The sequence below is a fragment of the Agelaius phoeniceus genome, chromosome 19, assembly GCF_051311805.1.
Source record: "Agelaius phoeniceus isolate bAgePho1 chromosome 19, bAgePho1.hap1, whole genome shotgun sequence".
NCBI lineage: Eukaryota > Metazoa > Chordata > Aves > Passeriformes > Icteridae > Agelaius > Agelaius phoeniceus.
In genome coordinates this window covers 3204098-3228601 of record NC_135283.1, presented here as the reverse complement: position 1 = coordinate 3228601, position 24504 = coordinate 3204098, and the positions used below count along the sequence as shown (strand labels likewise).

The window sequence follows — 24504 nt, the reverse complement described above, 5'->3', positions numbered from 1 at the left end:
GGTCAGCGGGGTGCGGCCGGGCGGGGTGTGCAGGGACGCCGCGGCGACAGGCCAAAGCAATCGAGGCCAGAGCATGTGGCGGCGCCTGGTGCACCTGGACCTGAAGGGCGCCGCGCCGCGCGCGCAGTACCTGGAGCAGGTGAGGGGTGAACGTGAGGGAGGTGAGGGGTGAACCTGGGGCAGGTGAGGGGTGAACGTGAGGGATGTGCCTGGGGCAGGTGAGGGGTGTACCTGAGGGAGATGAGGGGTGTACCTGAGGGAGATGAGGGGTGAATCTGAGGGAGATGAGGGGTGAACCTGGTGTAGGTGAGGGATGGATCTGGCACAAGTAAGGGATGTATTGGGCTCAGGTTAGGGTACACCTGGTAGGGTGAAGGATGTCCCTGGCACAGGTGAGGGATGTATTGAGCTCAGGTGAGGGATACACCTGCTGCAGGTGACAGGGGCACGGGGTGGTGGCACTGCTCACAGCCCAGCTGCATCCCCTGTGTCCCCTCCCTCCCTCCCTCAGGTGCTGCCGCTGCTCCGTACCCTGGGTGCCACCGGGCTGCTGCTGGAATATGAGGACACCTTCCCGTACACGGGGCCGCTGGAGCTGCTGCAGGCCCCCCACGCCTACAGGTAGCTGTGGGTGCCCCGCAGGCAGCTCTGGGTGTTGCAGGTGCCCCGGGCCATGCCCAGCAGGCACTGATAGGTCGTTTTCCTGCAGCCCTGAGGAGCTCCAGGCGCTGCTGAGCTGGGCACGGGCACAGGGCCTGGATGTGGTGCCACTGGTGCAGAGCTTCGGGCACATGGAGGTGAGCTGGGTGAGAGGGGTGTGCCGAGCCAGCAGTGCCTGAGGGGACAGCAAGGCTGCTGGGGTCTCGGGGTGCAGTAGGAAGAGCATTGGCAGCAGGGCAGGGAGTGATCCTGCCCCTCTGCTCAGTTCCTGGACATCTGGAGCAGTGTGTCCAGTTCTGGGCAGAAACCATGGCCAGAAAGTGCCACCTGGACATGAGGAAGAACTTTTTCCCTGTGTAGTGACCAGACCCCGAGCAGGTTGGAATATCCCCAGTGAGGGAGATTCCACACCCACTCTGGACACAGCCCTGGCCCTGCTGGAGCAGGGAGGTGGGACCAGATGAGCCCCTGTGCTCCCTTCCAGCCTGACCCATTCTGGGATTCTCTGCTGGAATTTTCCAATCCAAGTCCCAGTGCTCTGGTTATCCAGCTCTGCCAGCTGCAGGATTTGCCATCAGGGCCACACTGCAGTGACCTCCCCGTTTCCTTCACCCACCCTGTGAGGTGCTTCATGGTCAGAGACCCCCCAGCAGCGTGGAGCAGCAGCTGTGCCCCCAGCCTGTCCCTGGGTTTAGCAGGACACCTGCCCTCAGAGCCCTGGGGACAGGAGGAGGGTGCTGTGCCTGGTGTGGTGGCTGTCCCCCAGCTCCCTTTCCCTTGCAGTTTGTGCTGAAGCACAGGCAGTTTGCCCATCTGCGGGAGGTGAAGGAGCTGCCCAACGCCCTGAACCCGCACAAGGAGGAGTCCCTGGCGCTGGTCAAAGCCATGATTGACCAGGTCATGGCCCTGCACCAGGACCTGCAGTGGTTTCACATCGGATGTGATGAGGTGGGGCTTCTCTGGAGCTGGGAATCTTTCTTTTCTTTGGAGGAATCATAGTAAGGGCTGAGCCTTCTGCATCTCAGTGGTGCCCAGGCCATGTTTGGGTGGGATTTTGGGGACAGAAAACACCATTTGAGCCAGTGTAGAAAAGCTTTTTTGCCAATAAATTATTCCAGTAGCACAGGTTGTCATTTCCACAGATACAAGTGTAATATCAAAGTATTGAAAGCAGCTTCTTGAAACTAACAGTGTTTGGCTTTAGTGAGTGTTTGAAGTGAGATATCAATTAGAGCTGCTCTTTAGGAATCCTGTAAGTTTGGTGTAAGATGTGCTCATTGTTTTGGGCAAGTTACTCAAAGTAAACACTTTTGTGGTTGGGAGTGTTGGGTTTTTTACCTTGGTAGTTTGTCTCATAGAGAAGCTTGAATTTTTTCCTTCTCATTCTCATAGTTTCTTAAAACCATGCTGATGGCACACAGATCCCTGGAATTCATTATGACAACTGTACTGATACCAGTTTAGTGTTTTGTATCCTGTTGTGTTGAAACTGGTGGGAAGGCTAGAACAGGGAGCTGTTATAAAGCAAAATACTATTTATGTAGAATAAATAAAACCTGCTCTAAACCAGCAAATTTTAATTCAATCTCTGCATGGGACCAAGTATGCTGGGCCACCCTTGGACATGGCCCCAGGCTGCTTCTAGGCTCACATTTGGATGATCTTGCCCAAGGTAGGAACCTCATTTTATCCACCTCAGGTCCTGATGGATTTGAAGTGAATAAATGTGGTGAGAGCTATTTCTAAGACAAACACTCCAAAGGCAAATATGGCATAGAGATATTTTAGTTTCTGTAGGAAAATTCCCTCAAGTGATGCATGTAATCGTGGCCATAATCTCCTGCAGACTGATGGAAATGCTTGCAGTGTTCTCAGCCCTGAGAGGTGCTTTGGAATGTGTCCACTCAGTGGGTCACATCTGGACAAAGGTTGGAACATTGCCTACCTGACTTTCTCTATTTCTGTGCAACAAGTCAGGATGATTTGCTTGGTGTTTCAGGTCTACTACCTTGGTGAAGGAGAGGAGTCAAAGCAGTGGCTGCAGCAGCAGAACAACACTCCAGAGAAGCTCTGCTTGTCCCACATAAAAGCAGTTGCCACTTGTTTGGCCTGGTCCTACCCCATGGTGACACCCATCGTGTGGGACGACATGCTCAGGGGGATGAGTGAGGAAACACTGGCAGGTGTGTGACCAGGTTTGCACAGGTAAAACAGATTGCTTGGCAGCTGAATGGCATGAAAACAACAAATCTGGCAAGAGCTGAGTTGTGGTTTGTTTGACTAGAGAATAGAAGCACTCAGTCCTTGGCTGTCACAGAGGCCCTGTGTGAGTGTGGGCCAGTCTGAACACTTCAGTTTTCCATCACAAAATGCTCACCCTGCAGTGGCTGCCATCAATTCTACTTTCCTTGTACATTAAAACAACAACCAACATTAAAACACATTAAAACAAAACAACAACCTGTTAACATCTGTGGTCCAAGTCTAAATCTCTATGCCTCTCACCACCTTCTGATGTTCATTGTGCCCTTTGCAGCACCTGATCCCAAGTGATGTAAACTCACACAGAGGAGCTGCAGCTCTGTGAGCATCTTTGTGATCATGGTGCAAATTGTGAGGAGTTTGATACTGAATTGTGGGGCAGCTCCAAGACCTTGACATCACAAGTCTTGTTTGTGGAAAAATATCAAAGCACTGCTAAAATTGGAGTAGTCTGAGCACAGATGGAGCTCCAGCATTTTCAGAGCCAACCTTACATGGCTGCTGTAAACAGATTTAAATGGTACCAGGAAGAGCTGTGCAGCTCCTCTAACAGTGACTGACCTATTCAAGGCTTTGATAGAGGGAAATCATCCCCAAAAATGCAGATGGGAGCCGTGGAGTTTCCACCAGAACAGTATAGCTCTCTAAGTGCACTCTACTGCCACAATAACAAAACAAACAAAAATGTGATGGAGTTAAAATACTGAATTTCTGCACATTTTACTGCAGTTTCTCTAAGGTCAGTTTTGCATGTTTAAAACCTGCTGAGGAGTTGACTATAAAATGAATTAAAGCTAAATTTGTATCTTTAGTTGTACTTGAAAAGCTGTGTTTTGTGCAAACACAGCCCAGGCACTCTGTAAGTCAAAGGGTGAATGTTACATTTGAATTTAGCTGAATCTCCTCTGTGGCTCTGCCAGTGGAATCCAGCTGGTAACAGAGAGATGCAAGGAGCTAAAAACGAGGTGGGCTTGGGCTGAGTGGGGTCTTTGTCAGTGCTCCTCCATGTTAATGGTTTCACCATGCCTGAGGACAGTGGCCCTGGGCATGTGCCAAACCCTGGCCAGGCTGAAAATGCCCTGGGGCACTTCAGCTGTCAGTGACAAGCCTTGGTTGTAGTAACCTGTGCTTTGTTCTCATTTAAGCACCTTTTCTCCATGGTTTACAAGAGCTCTGTTCCTTTCAGAGTCCGGGGTCCCACAGCTGGTGCAGCCCATGATCTGGGACTATGCAACAGACATCAACGTGGAGGGCAAAGGTTTGTACTTCTCTGCTGAGCTCTGTGGAAGTAAAATAGCCAAGAAGAAGAAGGAGAAAGGCTGGACACGCCCAGTTCCCTCCATCTTGCCTCCTGAACCCCCATCCCAGAAACCCCAAAATCTACTTCTCCACCCCGTGATAACTTCACTATTATTCTACCTAAACTGTTGTGGCTTGCTGATCTCCATCTAAGGTTGGTAATTTGCTCCAGGGTCATAATCAAACCCCAGGTGTTATGGGCTCTGTGCCAGGGCTTCTGAGCCCCCTGGCAGGGGTCCTGGCTGTTCTGGACAGCCAGAGGGATGTGCTGGGTTCCCACAGACAGCCACCCAAAAGGCTGCTCAGAGAGGGTGCCAATCCCCCATCCCTGCTGATGCTCCAAGCCTGGAAGGGCTGAGCATTCTGTTGGACCTGGAGCTGTGTTCCCCTTCCCTGCAGCCTTGCAGTCAGGGCTGGAACTGGAGGAAGCTCCTCCTGTGCCTGTCCCTTTGTGTGTCCCTGCAGTGCAGCTCATCGAGAAGTACCGCAGGTGTGGCTTCTCCAAGGTGTGGTTTGCAAGTGCCTTCAAGGGAGCCACGGGAGCAAACCAGTCTCTGACCCTGATTGGGCACCACCTGAGGAACCAGCTGGAGTGGCTGCAGGTGGCCCAGAGGAGCCCTGCAGATGTCCTGGAAGGGATCGCGCTGACCGGCTGGCAGAGGTGAGGAGCAGCCCTTGTGTGCCTCCAAGGCTCACAGAGAAGCCAACTTCCACCCAACAGCTCCCTAAGAGGTCCAGGCAAGCTGGGGGTTTAGAAAGGAACTTTGCCATCCTGCAGTTCTTCTGTCACTGCTGTGTCTCACCCCCAGATATGAAGGGTGGATTGCAGCTGTACAGCACTGACCAGCAGGAACAATGGCTTTGGGGACACCACCCCAGCAGATTGGGTTGGAAGGCTTGAATGGATTTTGTGCCTCCTTGAACTGCTCATAGACACTGTCTTGGTTTGGAAAGACAGGAGTCTGCTAAGGAAGGCAGGAGCCTCCCCTGAAATGGAGAATGTAAACCCTCCCCACCCCTCCAAATTACTATAAATTTTAAATTAAGGAGCTCTCAGGTAAAAATATGGGAGCAGGAAATAACAGTTCTTTAATAGGGAAGATAAAAAGAATAAAATAATCAATGCAGTGAACCAAACCAACACTGCCAGAGTCAGAACCCAGCCTGACACCCTGTGGGTCAGGGTGCTGGCAGCAGAACCATTGGAATTGTGGCTCAGCCCTCCTGCAGTGTCAGGGGTGGCTCTGCTGGAGCAGGGATCCTGGAGAAAGGTGCAGTCTCTGCCTCTGAAGATCCAGGGCAAGAGGCAGCTGCTGTTCCTCTGGGAAATCCAGTGGAGAAGCTGTGCTGGTGTTCCAGAATCTCAGATTATATCCAGGTAGGAATGCTTGGCTCCTCCCTCTGGGCTCACATCTCCCAATGGGATGCTGTAGTTCTTATCAGCCATGCAGGGACATTCCATAGCTGTTATCAGCAGGTGTCCCCTCCCCAGGGAGGAGTGGGTGTGGTCACTCAAAGAGAGAGATAAGGCAAACTGCCCACTTGACAAAGATAATCTGCCATGCAGATGGTAACAGAAAACATCTTGCCTTGCAATCTGGAACAGACACTGTAGTTCATGCATGGTGTGTCTATCTGAATGTCTGATGAAAACTCAAAAACTATGAAATCCCATAAAAGACAAGAATTTATTAAAGTTATAAAGGAGTAAAATATTTTTATGCAGTCAGGAGTAGGGAATACCAGAGAGCTGATGTCCAATTTCTGACCATAATTTGCCTTGAGAAGAGAATTTGGTTTTCATCTGTTCTTATTAGTAAAACAGAAATCCTTCATATTTCAGAGATAATGATGTCTTCTCTGAGACAGAAACTGATGTTTCTAAAATTCTTTGAATTTTAGTGATTGAAATATGAAGCCCTCCTCTTTGTTTAGTCTGCCCTAACAGTAAAATGTGTAATGAATGGATGTTTTCTTACACAGGTATGATCACTTTGCTGTTTTGTGTGAGCTTCTCCCTGTGGCCATTCCATCCCTGGCTGTGTGTCTGCAGGCACTAAAGAATGGTACAATGTCAGCTTTATTCTCTCTCAGATAATGTCTAGCACAGGAGGGAAGTGCCCTTGCCCTAAGATTAGCACTTGTTATATTTTGAGATGGTTTGCTGAATTGATCATGGCCTGAATTATGAACAATAAATTACAATTTGCAGTATGGGAGCAGAGAAGCCTCTTGGCTTAAATATTTTAAAATAGCCACTGTATCCTCTTCTTTTATTGTCATCTAAGACACAAATGGTCAAAAACTTCATGCTTATATTCAAAAATAAATTTAAGATGCAGAATTGCTTTTCAAACTTATTGAAACAATAGTGATATATAAATGAGCCTAATGTAGTTTAATTTAGAACATGCTCATGTGTAAAAATTGTTTTAACTAATTGTTTTTCTTAAAATGGATCTAGGGAGGACACTGTCTGGTAAAATACCTCCTGTAGTTTCTGCTTTCTTTACAGGCAGTTGCCAACAATATTCTTCTTAGTTTCAAAATAAACCCCCACAATCCACTGATTTTTAATTAAGGCACCAGAAATATTCAGCACCCTGAACAGAAAGCCCAGAGCTAGGAAGTGCTCACCTTGCAAAAGACAACTGTGTGAAAGACACCGAGCTCCTCCTCCCACCCACAAATGTTTTTTCATTCTTTTATTTCCATTTCACCTTTTAAAAAATTCTTCACCAAAGGGGAGCTACTAAGCCAAGGCAGAATACTCCAGAAAACCCCTCTTGTATGAACATTTTGGTTCCTTAGGCTCCTTCACTCATTTCCACTGTCTTCTGCCAGGTGGCTATTCTGAAAAGGTTAAAGAAAATGTGGAAAACCTCCTGGGAATGCCCAACCTGGAAATTGAAACTTTCATGAGGTAACATTCCAGCTGCAGAATTCAGCTGCTTCTCCTTGTGTGGTGAGTTCAGAAACTAACAGATCCTCTTTGGACAGCCCAAGTCTGGGGACCTTTCCTGGCAGCAATGTCCTCACCCTTGTGACACAAATCAGTTTCCACCTCAAGTCATCAGTGGATGAACTTCTCGAAAGGAACAGGTAATGAAGTTTCTGTTGATTCTCTGCCTGGCTGCAGCACTGTTAGAACTGATCCTCTCAAAGTGGGGCACAACTCCAGAAAAGTGATTTAAATATCAAGCTCTGCATTTCAGGTGTCACTGACACCTCAGCAGAACACAATATTTACATCAAAATTTAAAATATTTTAGCAAAGTTCCTAAATACTGTATGCTGCCTTATTTGAAGCATATAGTTCTTTCCTTAATTACATTTTACTGCTATTTAAAGTTAAAATGAAAATTTTGAATGGTGTAGTTAAAAAAGAAAGGAGCTTGAAATGAAATTCATCAGGTGCTCATCTGCCAGGAACACTTTCACAAGCTAATTCCAAAGATCTACAGACTGAAATAAACTTCCTCCTTAAGCATCATCTGTGCAGAGTTCAGCTAAAGCTCCCCAGCAGTGACAAACAGAGGTTGCTGCTGTTCCATCACTGCTCCCACCAACATCCATTTTCAGGTATTCCACAGGCTGGTTCAGCCCCTACCACAGGAAAAGGAAGATTATTCATCCTATCATAGTGCACCACCTCCAGCCAGATGCAGTCAGGTAACAGCACTTGTTTTGCACTCCAGGGGAAATAAAGTCTGAGGTATTTTGGGCACTCAGGTACAGAGAGTTGTGGGCCTTACCTCTTTTATAATTATCTCAGAAACATCAGTAGGAATCAGACAAAGTATCCAGAATATGTTTTTATACAACATGTTTGGGTTGGAACTAGATGATCTTCACAGTTCCCTTCCAACACAAGCCATTCTGTGGTTCTAATTTTATCTTTGCCTTCTGTTGAATGAATTCTTTGAGAACAAGTACAAAATTGGTCTCCCAAAGCTTCTCCCTTGTTATTCCTGTAACCAGGAGTCACAGGAGGAGTTACAGCCCTGCTGCACCTCAAGCAGTGGCCCTGGTGCAGGAGCTCACCCTGGGCCAGATTCCAGGCAGGGCTTGGAATAAAGCCAGCCCTTCCCCCTGTCACCATGGGCTTTTCACAACTTGTCCTAGACATTCTGCCAATTCATGCTAAAAGGTTCATTTATAATATTTTTTTCTGTGATCAGATGAATATCCAACCTCATCTCTCTTTCTGATGAAACCAAGAATTAAATTCCCAACAAGTCTCACAGTGGGTTTCAGTTACACTTAAAATGTGCACAGTGGGTTTTTTTGAGCTCACATTTTGGCACTTTAAAAGTCTTTGCATGAGGAAAGTGCCAAGATTAATGGAACTAAACCAGAAGCAGCATCAGGCTTTTGCCATCTGAACCAAACCAAGTCCTTTGGGCTCTTGTAATAGAAGCTTCTTTTCCTGTAGAGTGGTTTAAGGACAGTACTCCCTTCCAAAGGCCAGCAAGCCAACCCTCCCCTGAGGCAGAGCTCACCTGCAGATGTCATTGGTTCCTATTTTCACTCCTGCTCAGGCTCTTCTCCAAGTGGAATGCTGTGGTGCAAGACCTGCAAGCAGCCATGGAGCAAGTTTTCCACAGGTGTGCTATAGAGGAGTGGATGGAGGAAAATGTCCAGCCCCACCTACAGAAACTGCAGGAAGTGGTGGATGATTTAGATGAAGCAATAAGAGCACAAAATTAGGGACATTTCAGTTAGTCTGACTCATTCCCTGGGAAAACATGGCTAGGGAAAATCAGCAAGTAGCCTTGAGCTGGAGTTTGTCATCTTCAAGAGTGTGGTTAAACAAAAGTGACCTGAAGGCATGAAGGAATTTATTAGCATAAAACACTTCAACTCAATTTTCCTGTCTTAACACGTGCTGAGCCTTAATTCACCTGCCTGTCAGGGAGGTTTGCTGCCCTTGCATAACAGCAGCACTGAGTCACAGCTCACTCTCCTGCCAGGCAGGAGAAAAACCCAGGTCCTTCCAAATTCAGCATTTGTAGCAACACTCTTACATAGCAATGACCTGGGGAACTTCTACCCTGATATTTAGGATGCTTTAAAACAGTTTGGGTCATTTTGTTCTGTACCAAAACTCCTTCCCATGCCAGCTGTGCTCTGACTCGTGTCCTACCATTCACTCCAGGGAATCAGGAGCAGGAGGGAGCTCCTGAGGCAGGGACAGCTGGGCTTGGAGGGAAAATGCCTTCACACACATGGGGCTGCTTCATTTCTGCCAGAGCAGCAGCAAAGCTCAGCCCCATCCCCACAGAAAAGCATCTTTGGCTGTGTCAAACCCCAACTGCAACCTGCACTTACAGCTGGGTCCCAATTTGAGCCATGACTAAAGCTACTAAATATAAATATAAGGAAAAAATGCTGGTTTATTCTGCTTTAATGTCAAACTTGTCATAACACATAGAAATATATTTTGGGGACTTTTGGTGATTATCCCAATTCTCTCTTGTTAAGTATGTTACTTCACCATGAATATTCAAAATAATTATTCCTGTGCTTCATTTTATGCCTTTCTTTAAATTTTTTTGGGGAGCACTGGTATTGAAATTTTCTTGGAGCAAATTTTAACATACAAAAAGTAAAACTACAGCATAAGACAAGGTTCAGGTGACTCAATGAGAGCCTCAGGCACCAGGCCCACATGCAGATCTTGATCTAAAAAGAACCAATTGCTGTGTATACCTGTCACATAGCTTGAACTAAACAAGATCTTAATTTATTTTACTTGAATAAAACCTTTGATACTCCAATGTTTGTAGAAGGGTGTTGCTTTTTGTGTGTGTATCACATTGGTTTGCTTTAAAGGAGAGAAAATGGGAATATTCACCAATACAGAGTTGGATCTATCAGCTCTCTATTATATGGAATAATAGAAAATGGAATTAAAAGCTGGACTGCTGCAGGAGTGTCAGCAGGGTCACTTCTAAGCAGGTATTTGGGCTTCTTCTATTCTGTCCTCCCCCTCATGAACTCCTTCAGTAGATCTGTTCCCAATAAGAATTTAGCCAGCCATTAATATTTTAATAATTTTAATTAAAAACAATATACAAAATACTACAGCGATGCAAAACAAGTTATCAAAGTTGATTTTATCAATGAACATTTTTTTAAAAAAAGACAACACAACAAGGCCTTGCTGAAATTCTACTTGCAATTTGAAAGTAAAAATAAGGCAATTTCTAAACATTTTCCAGAAGTATTTTTGCCTCCCAGCCATCTATGACATGGTCAGAACTAGCACTCTTTATTTATGATGTGAGCCAGCTGAGGTTTTGGTATCTGTGTAACTTCATAAATACAGCTCAAAAATCAGATCTCAACTATAAATATTTGGATTTTCTTTCAGACTTGCACAATTGATGCCAGGTATGGAATATTTCAGTGTGAAGTATTTGGAATATGGGGTCACACCAAGGTTACACAAAGCAGTGCAGCAGCCACAGCCCCAATCCCATCCCAGCCCAGCCATGCAAGGAGCTGCCCTGGAGCACCTGCCAAGTGCCACTTACAGTGAAGGATGTGACAAAAGGGCTTGGTTTAGGTGTTGGAGCTGATCTAAGCTCTGCTGTGCAGCTTTTTAAATCATGGAGAAGTCCTGCAAACTGCAGCTGTCCAGGCACAAGTCTCTATAGATGGCCTGAGATGCAGAAGTTAATGAGCACATCTGTAGGAGTCCTGAATTTCCTACCCAAAATGAGCCTTTCAGGTCATTCCTTTGGGTCCCAGTCACTTCACAGCAGGCACATGTAAGGTTCTGTTTACTGGGCCTTTGACTTTGCTGGCCCAAGAGGAGTGAGGAGAACCAGGAAAGGCTTCAGCAGAATGGTGGGAAGTGGCACAAAGGGAGGATGACAGAGGACTTGTCCAAGAGGGACCTGGACCCTGCCCTGAGCTGCACCTGCCTTCCTCAGCTCCTCGAGGTGATCCCATGGCTGAGGAGGGCACAGACACTGCCACAGCCCAACCATGGCAACAGCAATCACAGGGGAACTGGACGTGCACAGTTACTGCATTCACCTGGCTGTGTCTTCCAGCTGAAAATTACAGGTCTAGAGGGCAAGAAGCTCCACATGTGGATCAAGAGAAACACAAGAGAAAAGTTGCTACCACGGGTGCAGTGTCCCACTGCCAGGCTCAGATGGATCAGTGCCACAGAAGCTCCTGGGTGGATCTGCCAGCAGTGCCTGACAGGTCCCCACAGGAGCACCCCCAGCCTGCCAGACCATCCCCAGGGCCCATCCTGCCAGCTCAGGCTGCAGAACACAGATCAGAGCCCATCCTGCCAGCTCAGGCTGCAGAACACAGACCAGGGCCCATCCTGCCAGCTCAGGCTGCAGAACACAGATCAGGGCCCATCCTGCCAGCTCAGGCTGCAGAACACAGATCAGGGCCCATCCTGCCAGCTCAGGCTGCAGAACACAGATCAGGGCCCATCCTGCCAGCTCAGGCTGCAGAACACAGATCAGAGCCCATCCTGCCAGCTCAGGCTGCAGAACACAGATCAGGGCCCATCCTGCCAGCTCAGGCTGCAGAACACAGATCAGGGCCCATCCTGCCAGCTCAGGCTGCAGAACACAGGTCTGAGAACATCCTGCCAGCTCAGGCTGCAGAACACAGATCAGGGCCCATCCTGCCAGCTCAGGCTGCAGAACACAGGTCTGAGAACATCCTGCCAGCTCAGGCTGCAGAACACAGATCAGGGCCCATCCTGCCAGCTCAGGCTGCAGAACACAGACCAGGGCCCATCCTGCCAACTCAGGCTGCAGAACACAGGTCTGAGAACATCCCCAGGGCCCATGCTCCTAGCTCAGGCTGCAGAACACAGATCCCCACTGAAACTGGACTTGTTGGTACAGTGACAGCTGCCAAATGCAAAATGGAAATGGCACGAGAGGATGGCACCAGCTGCTCCAGGGGAAAGGCTGAGGAGTCAAAATTCCTCTTGGACACACAGTGCATGGCAGCAGCCAAGCCTGTCCTGCCTGACACAGCAGGATAATGAGGAGTGAGGAGGACACTGCAAAACACCTCTGAAGAGGTGATCACTGACATCAACCCAACATACAACTTACTCCACAGGATCTATTTCAAGTCCCATTGTACTTTACTATAGGTCATTCCCCTTCCTATATTCTCAATTTCCTTACATGTTTTAGTCTTTGTCTAAGATATTGCATAGTCTATAAGTGCAGACATGACTAACACTATGAATGCACAGCAAGCTGGATGCACTGCAGCTCAGCAGAAGCAGGACACAGGATGCAGTGCAGGGTCAGACCAACAGATTTACCTCTCAAAAGCTGATTTTTAACTGGAGATCTACAGTGTGCTTTACATCTTCCATGGAATGTCAGCCCTCATGGGAATACAAATGAAAGGCAGCAGTTTTGTCTGGGTTATCCATGGTCCACTCCACGGGCCCAGAGGAAGTGCAGTGCACAGCACAATGCCCTCTGAATATCCTTGATACAAAGCAGCAGCTGGCACAGGCTGAGCCCCTGTGCTTACACTGCACCATGACACACTCCAGGCCAGCACTGCTTACTGCAAGTCCTTAGAGCATTCACCATTCTCATTTTACACTGGGGGAAGAGTTCTCCAAATCCCCAGTGTCATTCTCCTCTCTCTGAAATGAACATCACCTGGGGTATACACTACAGTGGATTTAAATGAGGAACTCTTCATTAAGTGTTACACCCTGCAATATTTTTTAAACAGGTTTGATGATTATGCTTAGCCTACAGCTGTGCTGGAGAATAAAGGCAAATTTAGCTAATTGCAACCTGATTTTCCCACGTTCATATCCAGCAGCTTCCCAGTTCCAGTGGTGTGGGGTAGGCACCAAAAGCCCCATGATTACCCCAACAATTCAGGGGACTTTCAGGAACATGTACTGGCAGAGCTCTGTACTGACACCTGACATGATTACAAGTTTTTTATCTTATTTAAAGGAACCAGACCCAGCTCTGTGCTGCAGGCAGCTACACCAACAGCCATCAGCCCTGCTGCAGTGTGAGCACCTTCCCCTGACAGCCCCAGCCCCTGCTCACAGCCTGCCTCTGAACAGCTGGAAGGGAAATCTTGGATGAGCAGGTGCTCAGCTTCACACCAAACTGAACACACAACAGGATGTGCCTTCCACCAAAACCTTTCACAGCCTTCTCTCTGTAGAGGTAGAGTGACTGGGAACAAGAACACAGGCTCTTTTAAAAGTTCTGAAGGAACTGCTGCCAGGAGACATTTGCTGCTGGCCAACTGTTAGAGCAGAGAACACAGTTACCTCGTACCTGTTCACACCTCCTAGGTGTAACTGTGTACATATTTTCTAAACCAGGTCTAAAGGCCATAAGATTCCTAAGAAAACCTAGTGAAGTTCAGTACAAGCAGCTGTAGTATGCTGAAGGAACTTGCAGCTTTTTACAGTTTTTTCTTGTACTGACATGTTAATGTAAGCATGATGGAGTTCTAGCTCTAGACAGAATATGTTGACTAACAGAGGTAGCTTTTACTTCAGAAATACCTTGAAAAAAATGTATATTTTAACTATTTGTGAAACCATTGGTCAGAACAGAGGACACCACACACCTGGAGTAAAACACAAGTACAAGTCAGACATTTGGTCTATGCTACCTACCTTAAAAAAAGTTATTATTTAGCACTTGGGTATCATTTCAAGTGAGGAAATACTCAACAACTCTAAGCTACCACCTTGTTTGACATCAGTCTTTTCCCTACCTAAAGTTACACATGTCCCTGCTTCCTTTCCTTTTTTAAACACAGTTTAAATAGTAAACATTGAGGTCTAGAAGAAGATTGCTCTGTCCTGCCCAGAAGTTAAGCAGAACAGCATTAAGGTAGAGCATCCCAAAGAAGTTTCATCATGATCCTTTTTCCTTTGCTATTTATGGCTCCTTGGTGGGTCTGAGATAAGTTAAGACACCTTTACAAGTTGATCAACCTGATGTTTAAAATTCCAAGAGAGGCACTCAGACTTCAATTTCCACAGATATCCAGTGGCAAGTCAGTAGTAGAGAACATAAAAGTGCCACTACTCTGCATCTCCTAATTGCATATATTAAAGGGGAAACCTCAAAGCATTGTGTTATGAGTTACAAATTCAACTCTTCTACATTGCATATACTGTACCTGCAGCAAATGTTTGCAGTAAGCAGAAGTTCACATCTGTATCCTCATTAATGGAAAAGCAATTATTTCAAACCAATTCATTAATAAATAACTATTCCTAGACAAGTTTGATGAGGTGACAGAAGTTCAAAAGCCAGCAGTGTCCACATGCAGGGTCTTGAAGCAATGGGCCCTAAGAGAGATTGCACCCATTGTAAATGCACACGTTGAGAAATGCCCAGGTCAAGGCTGTGAGGGGTTTCTTGTTCTGAAGAACAATCAGAATATTTTCCAGATGTGTGAATGCCTCTCCTTGCTTCAGTTCACAATGACCATCAGTACTTAACCTGTGGTTCATCTGCATCACTTGCCTCTGTTTCGCTGCTCTGGGAGAAATCCTGTGGGGTCTCTACTCTGTCCAGTTCCAGGAAACTCGTGATGAGTTTGGCAACTGCTTCCACATCACTGTGGAAAAGAAGAAACAATGGAAGAGTCAGTGGAACTGTAGTGCTGACAAGACAAGAGCAGGCATGCTAATTCCTGAGAAAACTGCCTAGAGGGAAAGTCATATGGGCATGGAGGCTGACAGCATGCCACACCAATCCCCTCCACATCAGAACACATCAGTCCTTTCCCACTCCCTGCTGCAAGGTTCCTTATTATCAATGCTGCAAGGTTCCTTATTATCAATGCTTAACATAATTTTCTGCTGACTAATACACCAAAATGTTTGCAAAGTAGAATTAGTCCCCTCTGCCCCTATATAGCTCAGGAAGGCAACTCCAGCAGACATGCAGCACTAAAGGGATCTGAGATGTTTAAACATGATCCTGACAGATGGTGTTAGCAAAATGTCTGCAAATGAAAACATTATGGGGTTTAAAAGGTTAAACTGAGTAACACAAGAAGTCTAAAAACTGAGCTTAGTTATAATGATGCCTTGTGAAGGCTGACCTAGAACAGAGGCTGGACAGAGTTAAAGAATAAAGCAGGGATTTATTAAAGGTCCTCAATGGATGCACCTTGGGCAGCACAAGAGCCCAGACAGGGCTACATCCAAGATAAACCCAAAATGGTCACAAAATGGATGGCCAGTCATGGGGTCTCTCACTTTGACCAGTTCTGCTCCATTTGCATATTGGAGTTCATTGTCCAATTCCAGTTTTAGCCCATCCAGTCCCATCCTTCTTGGTTTTTTTTTTCCCTTCAGTGCACTGTTGTTTATGTTCTTGGGCCTGAAATTGGGGCTGGTTATCCTTGGTCCCAGCTAGAGAAGGAATTGTTTTGTCTCCCTACTCTGTGCACAGAGCTCACCACCCACTAATATGAAGCTCAGACCCCCACACTAACGCAGCACAGAATCTGAGAAAACAGAAAAACTAAAACATGAGGCATCAACAACAGCTGGCAATTACTGCCCCACCTGATTGGCATTCCCCACCTTCCACACTCCAATTTGCCCAAGTCCCCCCTGCACCTTCTGCAGCCCAGCACGGCGCTCTGGGTGAGCGGGTGTGAGAAGCCGGTGACGAAGCGCAGCAGCACCAGGTGACCCTTCCCGAAATAGCGCACGGCCTCCTCCTCCACGTTCACATCCCGGATCTCGCTCAGCGCGGCCACCACTGCAGGGAGGGCACAACAGGAGCTTCAGCAGCACTGCACAGCCTCAGCACTGCTGGCAGGGTGACAGGGACCCTGCTCTGTGATCCCTCACAGCCAGGGCACTCCTGCAGCAGCAAAACGGTGCCTTGTGCAGGCTGAGCTACAGCAGAGACTATGCAGAGCTAAAGAATAAAGCAGGGATTTATTAAAAGGATCTCCTCAATGGATCCACCTTGGGCAGCACAAGAGCCCAGCCAGGGCTGCACCCAAGATGAACCAAAATGGCCCCAAAATGCACGACCGGGCACGGGGTCTCTCCCTTGGATCAGTTCTGCTCCATTTGCATCTTGCAGTTCATTGTCCCATTCCAGCTTTAGCCCATCCAGTCCCATCCTTGTTTTTCTCTCTCCAGCCCACGGTGTTTGTGCTCTTGGGCTGAGATTTGGATCATTTGTCCTTGGTGCCCAGCTGGAGCAGGAATTGTTTTGTCTCCCTGCTCTGTGCACAGAGCTCACCATGCCCTCATATGAAGCTCAGACCCACACACTAAAGCAGCACAGAATGTGAAACATAGAAAAGCCAAACCCTGAGGCATCACCTGCTGCTGGCCACCAGCCCCTGCCACAGCAGGAGCACTGGGGCTCTCTGTGCTCAGGCTGCTCCTGCCCAGCTGCTCTGGGCACTGCAGGGGCTGGGCTGGGCTGGGACAGGACACTGAGGGGCCCAGGCAGTCCCATCCTTCTTGTTTTTCTCTCTTCAGTCCACATTTTTTATGCTCTAGGGCCTGAGATTTGGATCATTTGTCCTTGGTCCCCAGCTAGAGAAGGAATTGTTTTATCTCCCTGTAGCCACATTTCTCTTTAATGAGAAAAGCAAGGCACAATTCTTCCCAAGAACATTTCTGGATTTCCACATTCTCTGAACCTCAGAGGAAGGAAAAACAATTCTTATCATTTGCTGTGCCTGTGTTTGTGCAAAAGTAGAATGCAATAAGGAGACTGTTTACCCAAAGTGCTGGTGTTTGTTTCCTTGGCCAAGCCTGTGTGTGTGTGTCAGGACTGCTGAGTGACAGTCACGAGATTCTGTGCAGTTGTGTGCAGATTTGAGTGCTTGGCAGATTCAGTTTTAGATGTATAGAGTAAAAAAGTATAATAAAATAATTAATTAGCCTTCTCATATCCATGGAGTCTTCCTCATCATTCCTCCTTCCTCAGGGCCCTTGCAGCACAGCTGTATCTCCCTACTCTGTGCAGAGAGCTCACCATCCCATAATATGAAGCTCAGAATTACACACTAAAGCAGCCCAGAACCTGAAAAATATAAAAGCTAAAACTTGAGGTATCAAAAGAGCTGCTGAGCTGCTCAGGCAAAAGAAACATGCACAGGGTGTGAGTGCAGCACACTGGAGTTGGGACAGGCCCTAAGGATAAAGACAGAGCCAGCCAGGCACCAGGGAGCAACCCAGTACTACTTATGTTTCCCACCTGCTTTAATGGCAGTTTTAACTATTCTTCTGTATGGAGCAGGCAAACAGGTGTTCAGTTTACTGAGATAGAACAAATACTGAAATATTTAACTGCTCAAAGCCCCTGCTGATCTCTGTATCCTCACATGAACCCTACCTAAACCAGATATTGTCATAAAGGATAAGCCTCAGCTCTCCATTGTAAACATGCATCCTAAAGGAAACCTCAGAAACATTCAACATCCTTCTTTCCACATCTTTTATCTTCCCTCTCCAAAATGAACTCTTTAAAAACCAACTCAGCTTAAGGTCATCCCAAATTTGGCCACTCTTCTGAGCTTATTGAGAGCTGGTTCTATTTACATCAGAAAGTAGAACAAAAACTCTGCCAGGGAAGAAGATCCTACTTTTGCAACAGAATAAAAGATCCCAGTTTGCAACAGAGCCACCAACTCACCACCCTGACTCAACCAACTCACTGACCAAACTGCAACTTCTGTTAGTCCAAGAGGAAGCCCAAGACCATCAGATCCTGCATTAAACTGAGTCCCCTGCACAGGCTGCTTTAAATGCATATTCTGTAACTGCAGGATGTAACATGCCTGCTTGCATATGCTATCCAACCTTTGCCTGCTCCCCAAAGCAGATGAGATTACAGGAATCTCAACTTCTGGATCCAAAATTGAAGTTTTTCCACCAGTCCCAGCTGCCAAGCAGGCTAGCCAAGAGCAAGGTAAACACATTAACATCCCAAAGGAATGGCTAAGGTTATTAGGGAAAGCAATGTGTAGGCCTCCTTATGTTGGATTAAAATAATTAACAAGATGCATTCAGCACACAGAGAAAAAGCATTTGGGCCCAGAGAGGCAGATTGTTACATCTGCTGCTTGGGAACAAAGCAGATCTGGAAGCAGATGTGACTTAATTTGAGTACAGAACTCCAGAGAAGCTGTTACATGGGCACACATCCATCTCTTCTGCTGCTCACCACATTTCCTACCACAGATGCTGCTCTCTCACCTTGTTCATTGCCTCCTTTTGACAAGGTCAGTATTTTTTTGTAGAGGTTGAATGTTTTTAGGCAGATTGTTCCCTTGTTTTTATCAAATACAGCTTCCTGTAAAATTGAAAAATAAGAATTAAGATTTTCTTGAAAACATCATCACTGGCTATGCTTCAAAGTAAAATAAAAATAGTTCTATTGGAAAATAATCTTGGTAACAGAAAAATACACAGAGAGAGACAGAGATACATTCCTCTATTACTAGACCATGAAAATCACAATCTTGTTCTTGGCTTTAACAGAAACTTTACCATATCTCTGGTGTGACTCCTAGAAGGGAGTTAAAATGGGTTCATTGTCCCTCTTGCCACATTCCCCATGTAATAAAAGCTGGAATTAAATTTGAACACTAACTTGTAACTCCTATAATTTTCACTTCTAGTGAATTTGATATCCCAGTGCTGTGCTCCATGGGCCAGGCTTACACAGACCTCAGATATCCCAATGAAAATGAATATCAATGCTATTAATGAGATATTAATAAAATGTCATATTAATCAATGAAAAGAGGATCTCTCTCTCTCTTTAGGTGAGTTGCTCATCCTAACACAGCTCAGGTCAGCAGGATGACAAGGTGGCTTACTGCTCTCAGATCAACATCCACACAATTCTAAACCAGAGGAAAAAGGCCGAGCAGCCTGGAAGCTCAGAGCTCCCTTATTTAGTGGTTTCTCTGTCATTAGCTTGAAGGCTAAACTCAAAATCATTTGTGCAGCTGAATGTCCTGGTCATCCTCCCTCTTTTGTATAAGAGAGAACATTTTAGGCCAAGTCTCCCCTTAAAATAGCCATATGTTTAGCTTCACATTTTAATGCTTGTATCATCAAAGAATTATTGCCCTAATTCTATTCCCAGCATAGCAACCCAGAGAGTTTCCTCAAAACCAAGAGCATAACTTGTCTATTTGGGCTGAACAAGTGCTGGAATCAGCATCTGCCAACTGCTTCCTACTCAGAGCCCCTCATTTCCTGAGCTCAGCATCTTACCTCCCACTGCTCCAGATTCTGGGCTGCCACAAAGAAACACCCAGCCATGTAGAAGAGCTTCCATGCCAAGCTGTCTGGACAATGTAAAAAATGCACAAATTTAGCTTTTTTCCCCCCCTTCTCTGGTATTGAAACAAGCCTGAAAGCAACATGCTCCCTTTAAAAGCAACAAAAGGAGGAAAGGTTTCTCTGATGGAACATTTCTGCCTTTAGTTGTACTACAAGGTATTTTATAGCTCTTTCCCAGAATGAAAATACAGAAAGTCTTCACACTTTTCAGAGATTTCATTCACACTGGGCTTCAAACCATGCAGAATTATAAGCATATTTATTATTGGCAAGGTTGTAACATCACATCTTTCTCTTCTGTACAAAGGCATCTCAAAAGGCATTCACAAAACTGCCAACCTGCTGTCAAACACCAAATATTTGTGCTGCAGAGGACAAGGATAAAAACAATGAAAATTCAATAAAGCAAACATGCTTCTGCATAAAAGGAAGCAGTTGGTCCTCTTGACAAACAAACATTTGCATTTCATGTCCTGGAAGTGTTTACATGTCACAGCCTGAATAATTTGCTCACTCAGGCTTTTAACTGAAGGCACAACAGAACTGTGCTGAGATTTCAGAAAACTTTGTTGCAATGTCTTAAGAAAAACAAGGCTGATTTGGCTGGTGGCTCAAGCAGCTTTCACTGCATTTTTCTCTTTAAATTTTTAAATAAAAATATGTGGGCTCTATTGGTAGCACATTCCTACACACTGTTAAGCTTTAACACTTGATGTTAACAGGATGCAGCACAGGGCACTTGCAGGACCAAGCCCATGGATGGAAGGACAGCTGGCATTTGGTGCAGGCTGCTGCACTGCAGGGGGAGAAGCAGCAGCAGGAGCTGTCTCATCCCTGAAGGTGCTGGCATGAGTAATCTCATCATCTCTGCCAGTGATGATCTGAGAGTTTCCAGAGAAACAGAGAACTTCCGTCACAGGCAAAGTAATCATTTCATGAGGGTGTCAAATCATCATTCCATGGCCTCCCAGGAGAGCTGGGGGGAGCAGCTAATCACATTTAGAAAACACTGAAAGTACCAAATGCCACAGAGTACCAATATCATTAGTAAAAATCCTTGCAAATGGAAAAGGAGGCTGAGTAATAGAGCACCACAGAACAGTAAGCCACAGAGGCAACAGTTATTCTTGGTTTTAATATTCACAGCACACAGGGGGAGAGGAACCTCCACTGCCTTTGAAGGGCCAGACAGAAGCTGCAGATGAGTCATCAGCATGAGAAACAGATTACCAGGAAAGAAATAACTCTCCCAAAAAAGTGATAGAGCATTACCTGCACTATAATAAGCAGCAGCCAAACCTATGGAGGCTATTCCTAGGAGGAAAGAAGAGAGAATTAAGACAAATAAACAGCTCAAAAATCACATAAAATTCCCTGAAGAAAAACATCACTTTTCAAAAACAGGAAAAATGTGACTGCAACATAGATCACTATATGAAAGTCAAGTTATTTTTTTCTCTCAGTGTTAAAAAAACTTCCATTCTGCAAAGGCATTAAAATCACAGTGGCTGGGGTCAGAAATAAAAATTTTGTGACACAATTGGGAGCAGAACCTGAGAGAGACTCAATTTAGCCATGACACCATACTTCCCCTCTGCATAGCACAACTTGGAGTGCTCACACAAACCTTGCAATGGTTATTTTCCCCTTTAAGTGCTCTATGGAGCCAAAAGACAACTTTTGCAGTAAAGCTGTGTCAGACACTGCCAGCTCCTTTCTCTCAGAGAGGAGGAAGCAGCTGAAGAGTGCCCCATGGCCCAGAGGCTGCTGCAACTGCAAAGATCTTCTCAGGCACATCCCTGAAAGCAATGCCAACGTGGTGTTACACACTGGCATCTGCTCAGCTGGAAAGCAGGATACACCAGATTTCCCCAGCACACACTGGGATCTGCTCAGCTGGAAAGCAGGATACACCAGATTTTCCCCAGCAGCTCTCTCAGTACAATCCTAACAAGTTTATTTTTCCTGCATATTCAGTGGTGTTTATAAAGATGCCTTTCAGAATATCCTGTATGACTTCCCATTTCATACAGAGTCCTCAGGAGCTCAGCACCAACCACACACACACAACCCAACCCAGCAGGGTCCCACTGCAGTTTTCCACTCCTGCAAACTGAGATGTTCCTTGAGCTAAAATCCCCTTCAGAAGCTCCACACATAATAAACCTTCTGTTCTTGATCTTTCAGGACTCCTTTAAAATTCCATCCAAGAGCTCCTGTGGTTCTCCAGATGAGACTGAAAGTCTCACAGTGAAACTGCCATGCTGAGGCTTCACACTCATTCAGTGGCTAAGAGAAAGGAAGAGTTCAAAGCACAACCTCTCCTCTTCTGGAGAGGAAATGCCTGGAAGGCAGGGATTTCCCTAGGGGCTCTTTCAGGAGTTTACTGTGACCCTCTTCCCTTAAAGCAAGCTCTGGAATGAATGCTGGGCTCTTACCAACACAGAGAGACCAGGAGCGGATGCCAGGTGACCTCTTTAGGTGAAGATGGGAATTTGTGCGTTTTTCAACCAACATGTACATCTTCAACAGAAACTCCCAACAGCTCAGTTTGACTCATGAAACCACACTGCACCAAAAAGAAAAAAAACCACCAAACAAAACCAAAAATAACAAAAAAAAAAAAGAAAGAAAGAAAAAAAAAATTTAATCATTGACAATTTCAGCAGTTCCCCTTCCAGGACTTACCAAGTCTTAATCTAGACTATAAAAGATACTCCAGGGTAAGAACACAGTCTTTTTTGACAGGAAGAGCAATATGGACACTGAAAATAACCACAAAGTAAAACTGTCATGTTGAGAGTTGCATAACAACAACAGGAATGTGAACTCTTGGAAGAAAGTTCTCGTTTTAGGGGTAAAAGTGTCTTTCTGTTATAATCAGATTCAAGAAGAAAAATGTGAAAAACAAGAAGCTGGAACAATGCTGTTGCTAATTCATGCAGCCCTGCAAACAGATAAAACAGCCAGGGGAATGGACATCTCTTTGATGGCATTTTTCCTGTGAGCTCAGAGGGTTGTGGGAAGGGGTGGTCTGGGAGCTGGGGCAGGACAGTGCAGCCTTTGCAGCCCAGGAAGGGCTGCAGCCAGGCACTGCCACCATCCCATAATGCCACAGACAGCATTCCCATCTTCCAAGCCACCTCAGGGACACAACCAGGAGCCTCCAACAACAAGTATGCTTGTCTGTCCTCAACAAGACCATGCCTTCATCCCAGGCAGAAACAGCAGAGACTAAAAGGCCAGGCACTAATTAAAACCAGGAAGAGCTGGGTAATCCCATGCAGCATTTTCAGTACATTTTTACTGTTTTACAGCACAGAATCAGAGTTACCTAGGGTAAGAAAGACCTTTAAGATCATGAAGCCCAACAACTAACCCAGCACTGCCCAGTCCACCACTAAACCACGTCCTTAAGCACCTCACCTACATGATTTTTGAACACTTCCAGGGATGGTGGCTCCACCACTTCCCTGGGCATCCTGTCCCACAGAACCAGTTCAAGGAGGTTGGCATTAAGCTGCTGTTAGCTGCCCATCATAACAGGTTTCAAGAAAATGCCAACATTCATCAGGTTTGGATAACACAGAGAGAGCAGCTCTGAGCACATCCAAGTTCTCACAAAAGGCAAATATGTGACTTTCAGTCCTTTAGTTATCCAGCTGTTCTTGGATACAAGAAGGTGCTCCTGCAATTCTGCTAGTTTGGATACAAAGCTCCAGGGGAGCAGACTTAGCCAGGTCTTTTCAGTTAAACAAAAAGCACCCACGACTTTGATTTTAATCTCTTAGCAACACATCTGAGAGCATCTGAAACCGAAAGAGCCAGAAGCACTTATGCGTAAGACACACTCCATCTCCTCCGGATGTCAAGCATCAAATTTTAATTTTCAAATGACTCCTGTGAGTTGTTCTCAATATACCGGAAAATACTTCTGCATGTACAACGCTTTCTCCTGCCTGCTATCAAATCCAAGTTAAAAACACATCGAGATCACTGCAGAAATCTCAGTGTATTTAACAAATGCTACACCCTACTTAGAACATAATTCTCACACTTATCAGTCAAGTCCATTAATGCAACCTTTGGTATCTCCTCCCCATAATAATTTAGGGAAGTTCAAGCAGGCAAATGCCAGTTTTGGTTTAATGTTGGACACTCAACATCAGTGCATTGTCTCTCACAGGCTGCTGCTTGCAAGACACGGACCTTGGAATAAAAAGCACCAAAGCAGCTTCTAAAGTTACATTTAATAATTAAATCATAAACGCACCCTAAAGCAAATACTAAAGTTTTACTAGAACACAGAGAAAGAGGTATTTAGAACACAGAGAAAGAGAGAGGTGCTGCTCTTTCATTTCAAATTCCAAACCTCAATTTTGCTTGAATTTGTCTGGTTTGACAATGAACTGATCTCCAGCATCAAAATAACATTCTCATGCTTCCTCCAAGCTCTCGGTTGAGAGCGAGCCAGCAAAACCCAATGGAAGAATTGAAATTTTCACCCCTTGAAATCGAACCATCAAGTCAGAACCACACATCAGGTGAATTTTCTTTACAGAGCTGATTTTTTTTACCTCCCAAGCCTGCACCTGCTCCCAGCCCAGCGTGGTTTCCCCCTCAGGGAGGGGAAGACCCTCCCCAGCCCTGACCCACCCAACCCGCGGCTTTTGTCCCCCCGCGTGTGGGGAGCCCGAGGCCGCCCCTCACCTTCACCCTCACCCAGCCCCGTGCCCGCGGTACCTGCCCGGCCTCCAGCCGCCTTCTGAAGGGATCCGCGGCCGCCTCCGCCTCCCGCGCCCTCAGCGCTGGTCCCGCCTCAGGGATGGACGGAGGCGCCCGCGGCCATTTTGGGTGAGGGCAGAGGACGGGCCATGAATCTCCGTTCCCCTCCCGTGAGGGCAGCGCCGCGCCAAGATGGCGGCGCGCTGCCAGTACTCAGC

The 24504-nt window shown here is 46.2% G+C and overlaps 2 protein-coding genes across 5 annotated transcripts; one reads left to right on the top strand and one right to left on the bottom strand.

Moving 5' to 3' along the window:
* The first annotated feature begins 7 nt into the window (after nucleotides 1-7).
* HEXD (hexosaminidase D) lies at nucleotides 8-10001 on the top strand. 4 transcript variants are annotated; one of them, XM_054645262.2, is made up of 12 exons: nucleotides 8-139; nucleotides 512-621; nucleotides 710-797; nucleotides 1444-1608; nucleotides 2660-2843; nucleotides 4109-4180; nucleotides 4687-4882; nucleotides 6205-6287; nucleotides 7066-7144; nucleotides 7222-7323; nucleotides 7804-7893; nucleotides 8763-10001. In XM_054645262.2, the coding sequence occupies exons 1-12, from the start codon at nucleotides 74-76 to the stop codon at nucleotides 8929-8931; spliced, it is 1404 nt and encodes a 467-aa protein (XP_054501237.2). In that variant the 5' UTR covers nucleotides 8-73; the 3' UTR covers nucleotides 8932-10001. The 4 variants fall into 4 exon arrangements, with proteins under 4 accessions (XP_054501237.2, XP_077044359.1, XP_077044360.1 ...); XM_077188244.1 differs by having other exon boundaries at nucleotides 8657-8897; XM_077188245.1 differs by lacking the exon at nucleotides 1444-1608.
* A 262-nt stretch (nucleotides 10002-10263) lies between these two features.
* On the bottom strand, nucleotides 10264-24490 carry CYBC1 (cytochrome b-245 chaperone 1). The gene is made up of 7 exons (XM_054645261.2): nucleotides 24305-24490; nucleotides 22000-22130; nucleotides 20834-20875; nucleotides 19493-19566; nucleotides 18464-18560; nucleotides 15854-15998; nucleotides 10264-14841 (listed from the first exon to the last, which is right to left on the bottom strand). The coding sequence occupies exons 2-7, from the start codon at nucleotides 22082-22084 to the stop codon at nucleotides 14712-14714; spliced, it is 573 nt and encodes a 190-aa protein (XP_054501236.2). The 5' UTR covers nucleotides 22085-22130; nucleotides 24305-24490; the 3' UTR covers nucleotides 10264-14711.
* Nucleotides 24491-24504: the final 14 nt, after the last annotated feature.

What these genes read in the sequence shown, in the direction of transcription:
- HEXD (XM_054645262.2), top strand. Translation starts at nt 74, where the DNA reads ATGTGGCGGCGCCTGGTGCACCTGGACCTGAAGGGCGCCGCGCCGCGC. An exon ending in AGAGCTTCGGGCACATGGAG is followed by an intron (nt 798 to 1,443) that starts GTGAGCTGGGTG and finishes TTTCCCTTGCAG; the next exon opens with TTTGTGCTGAAGCACAGGCA. An exon ending in GAGTGAGGAAACACTGGCAG is followed by an intron (nt 2,844 to 4,108) that starts GTGTGTGACCAG and finishes TGTTCCTTTCAG; the next exon opens with AGTCCGGGGTCCCACAGCTG.
- CYBC1 (XM_054645261.2), bottom strand. Translation starts at nt 22,084, where the DNA reads ATGTACATGTTGGTTGAAAAACGCACAAATTCCCATCTTCACCTAAAG. An exon ending in CTCCTGGTCTCTCTGTGTTG is followed by an intron (nt 20,876 to 21,999) that starts GTAAGAGCCCAG and finishes CTTTCCTCCTAG; the next exon opens with GAATAGCCTCCATAGGTTTG. An exon ending in AAAAGGAGGCAATGAACAAG is followed by an intron (nt 15,999 to 18,463) that starts GTGAGAGAGCAG and finishes CCCTCCCTGCAG; the next exon opens with TGGTGGCCGCGCTGAGCGAG.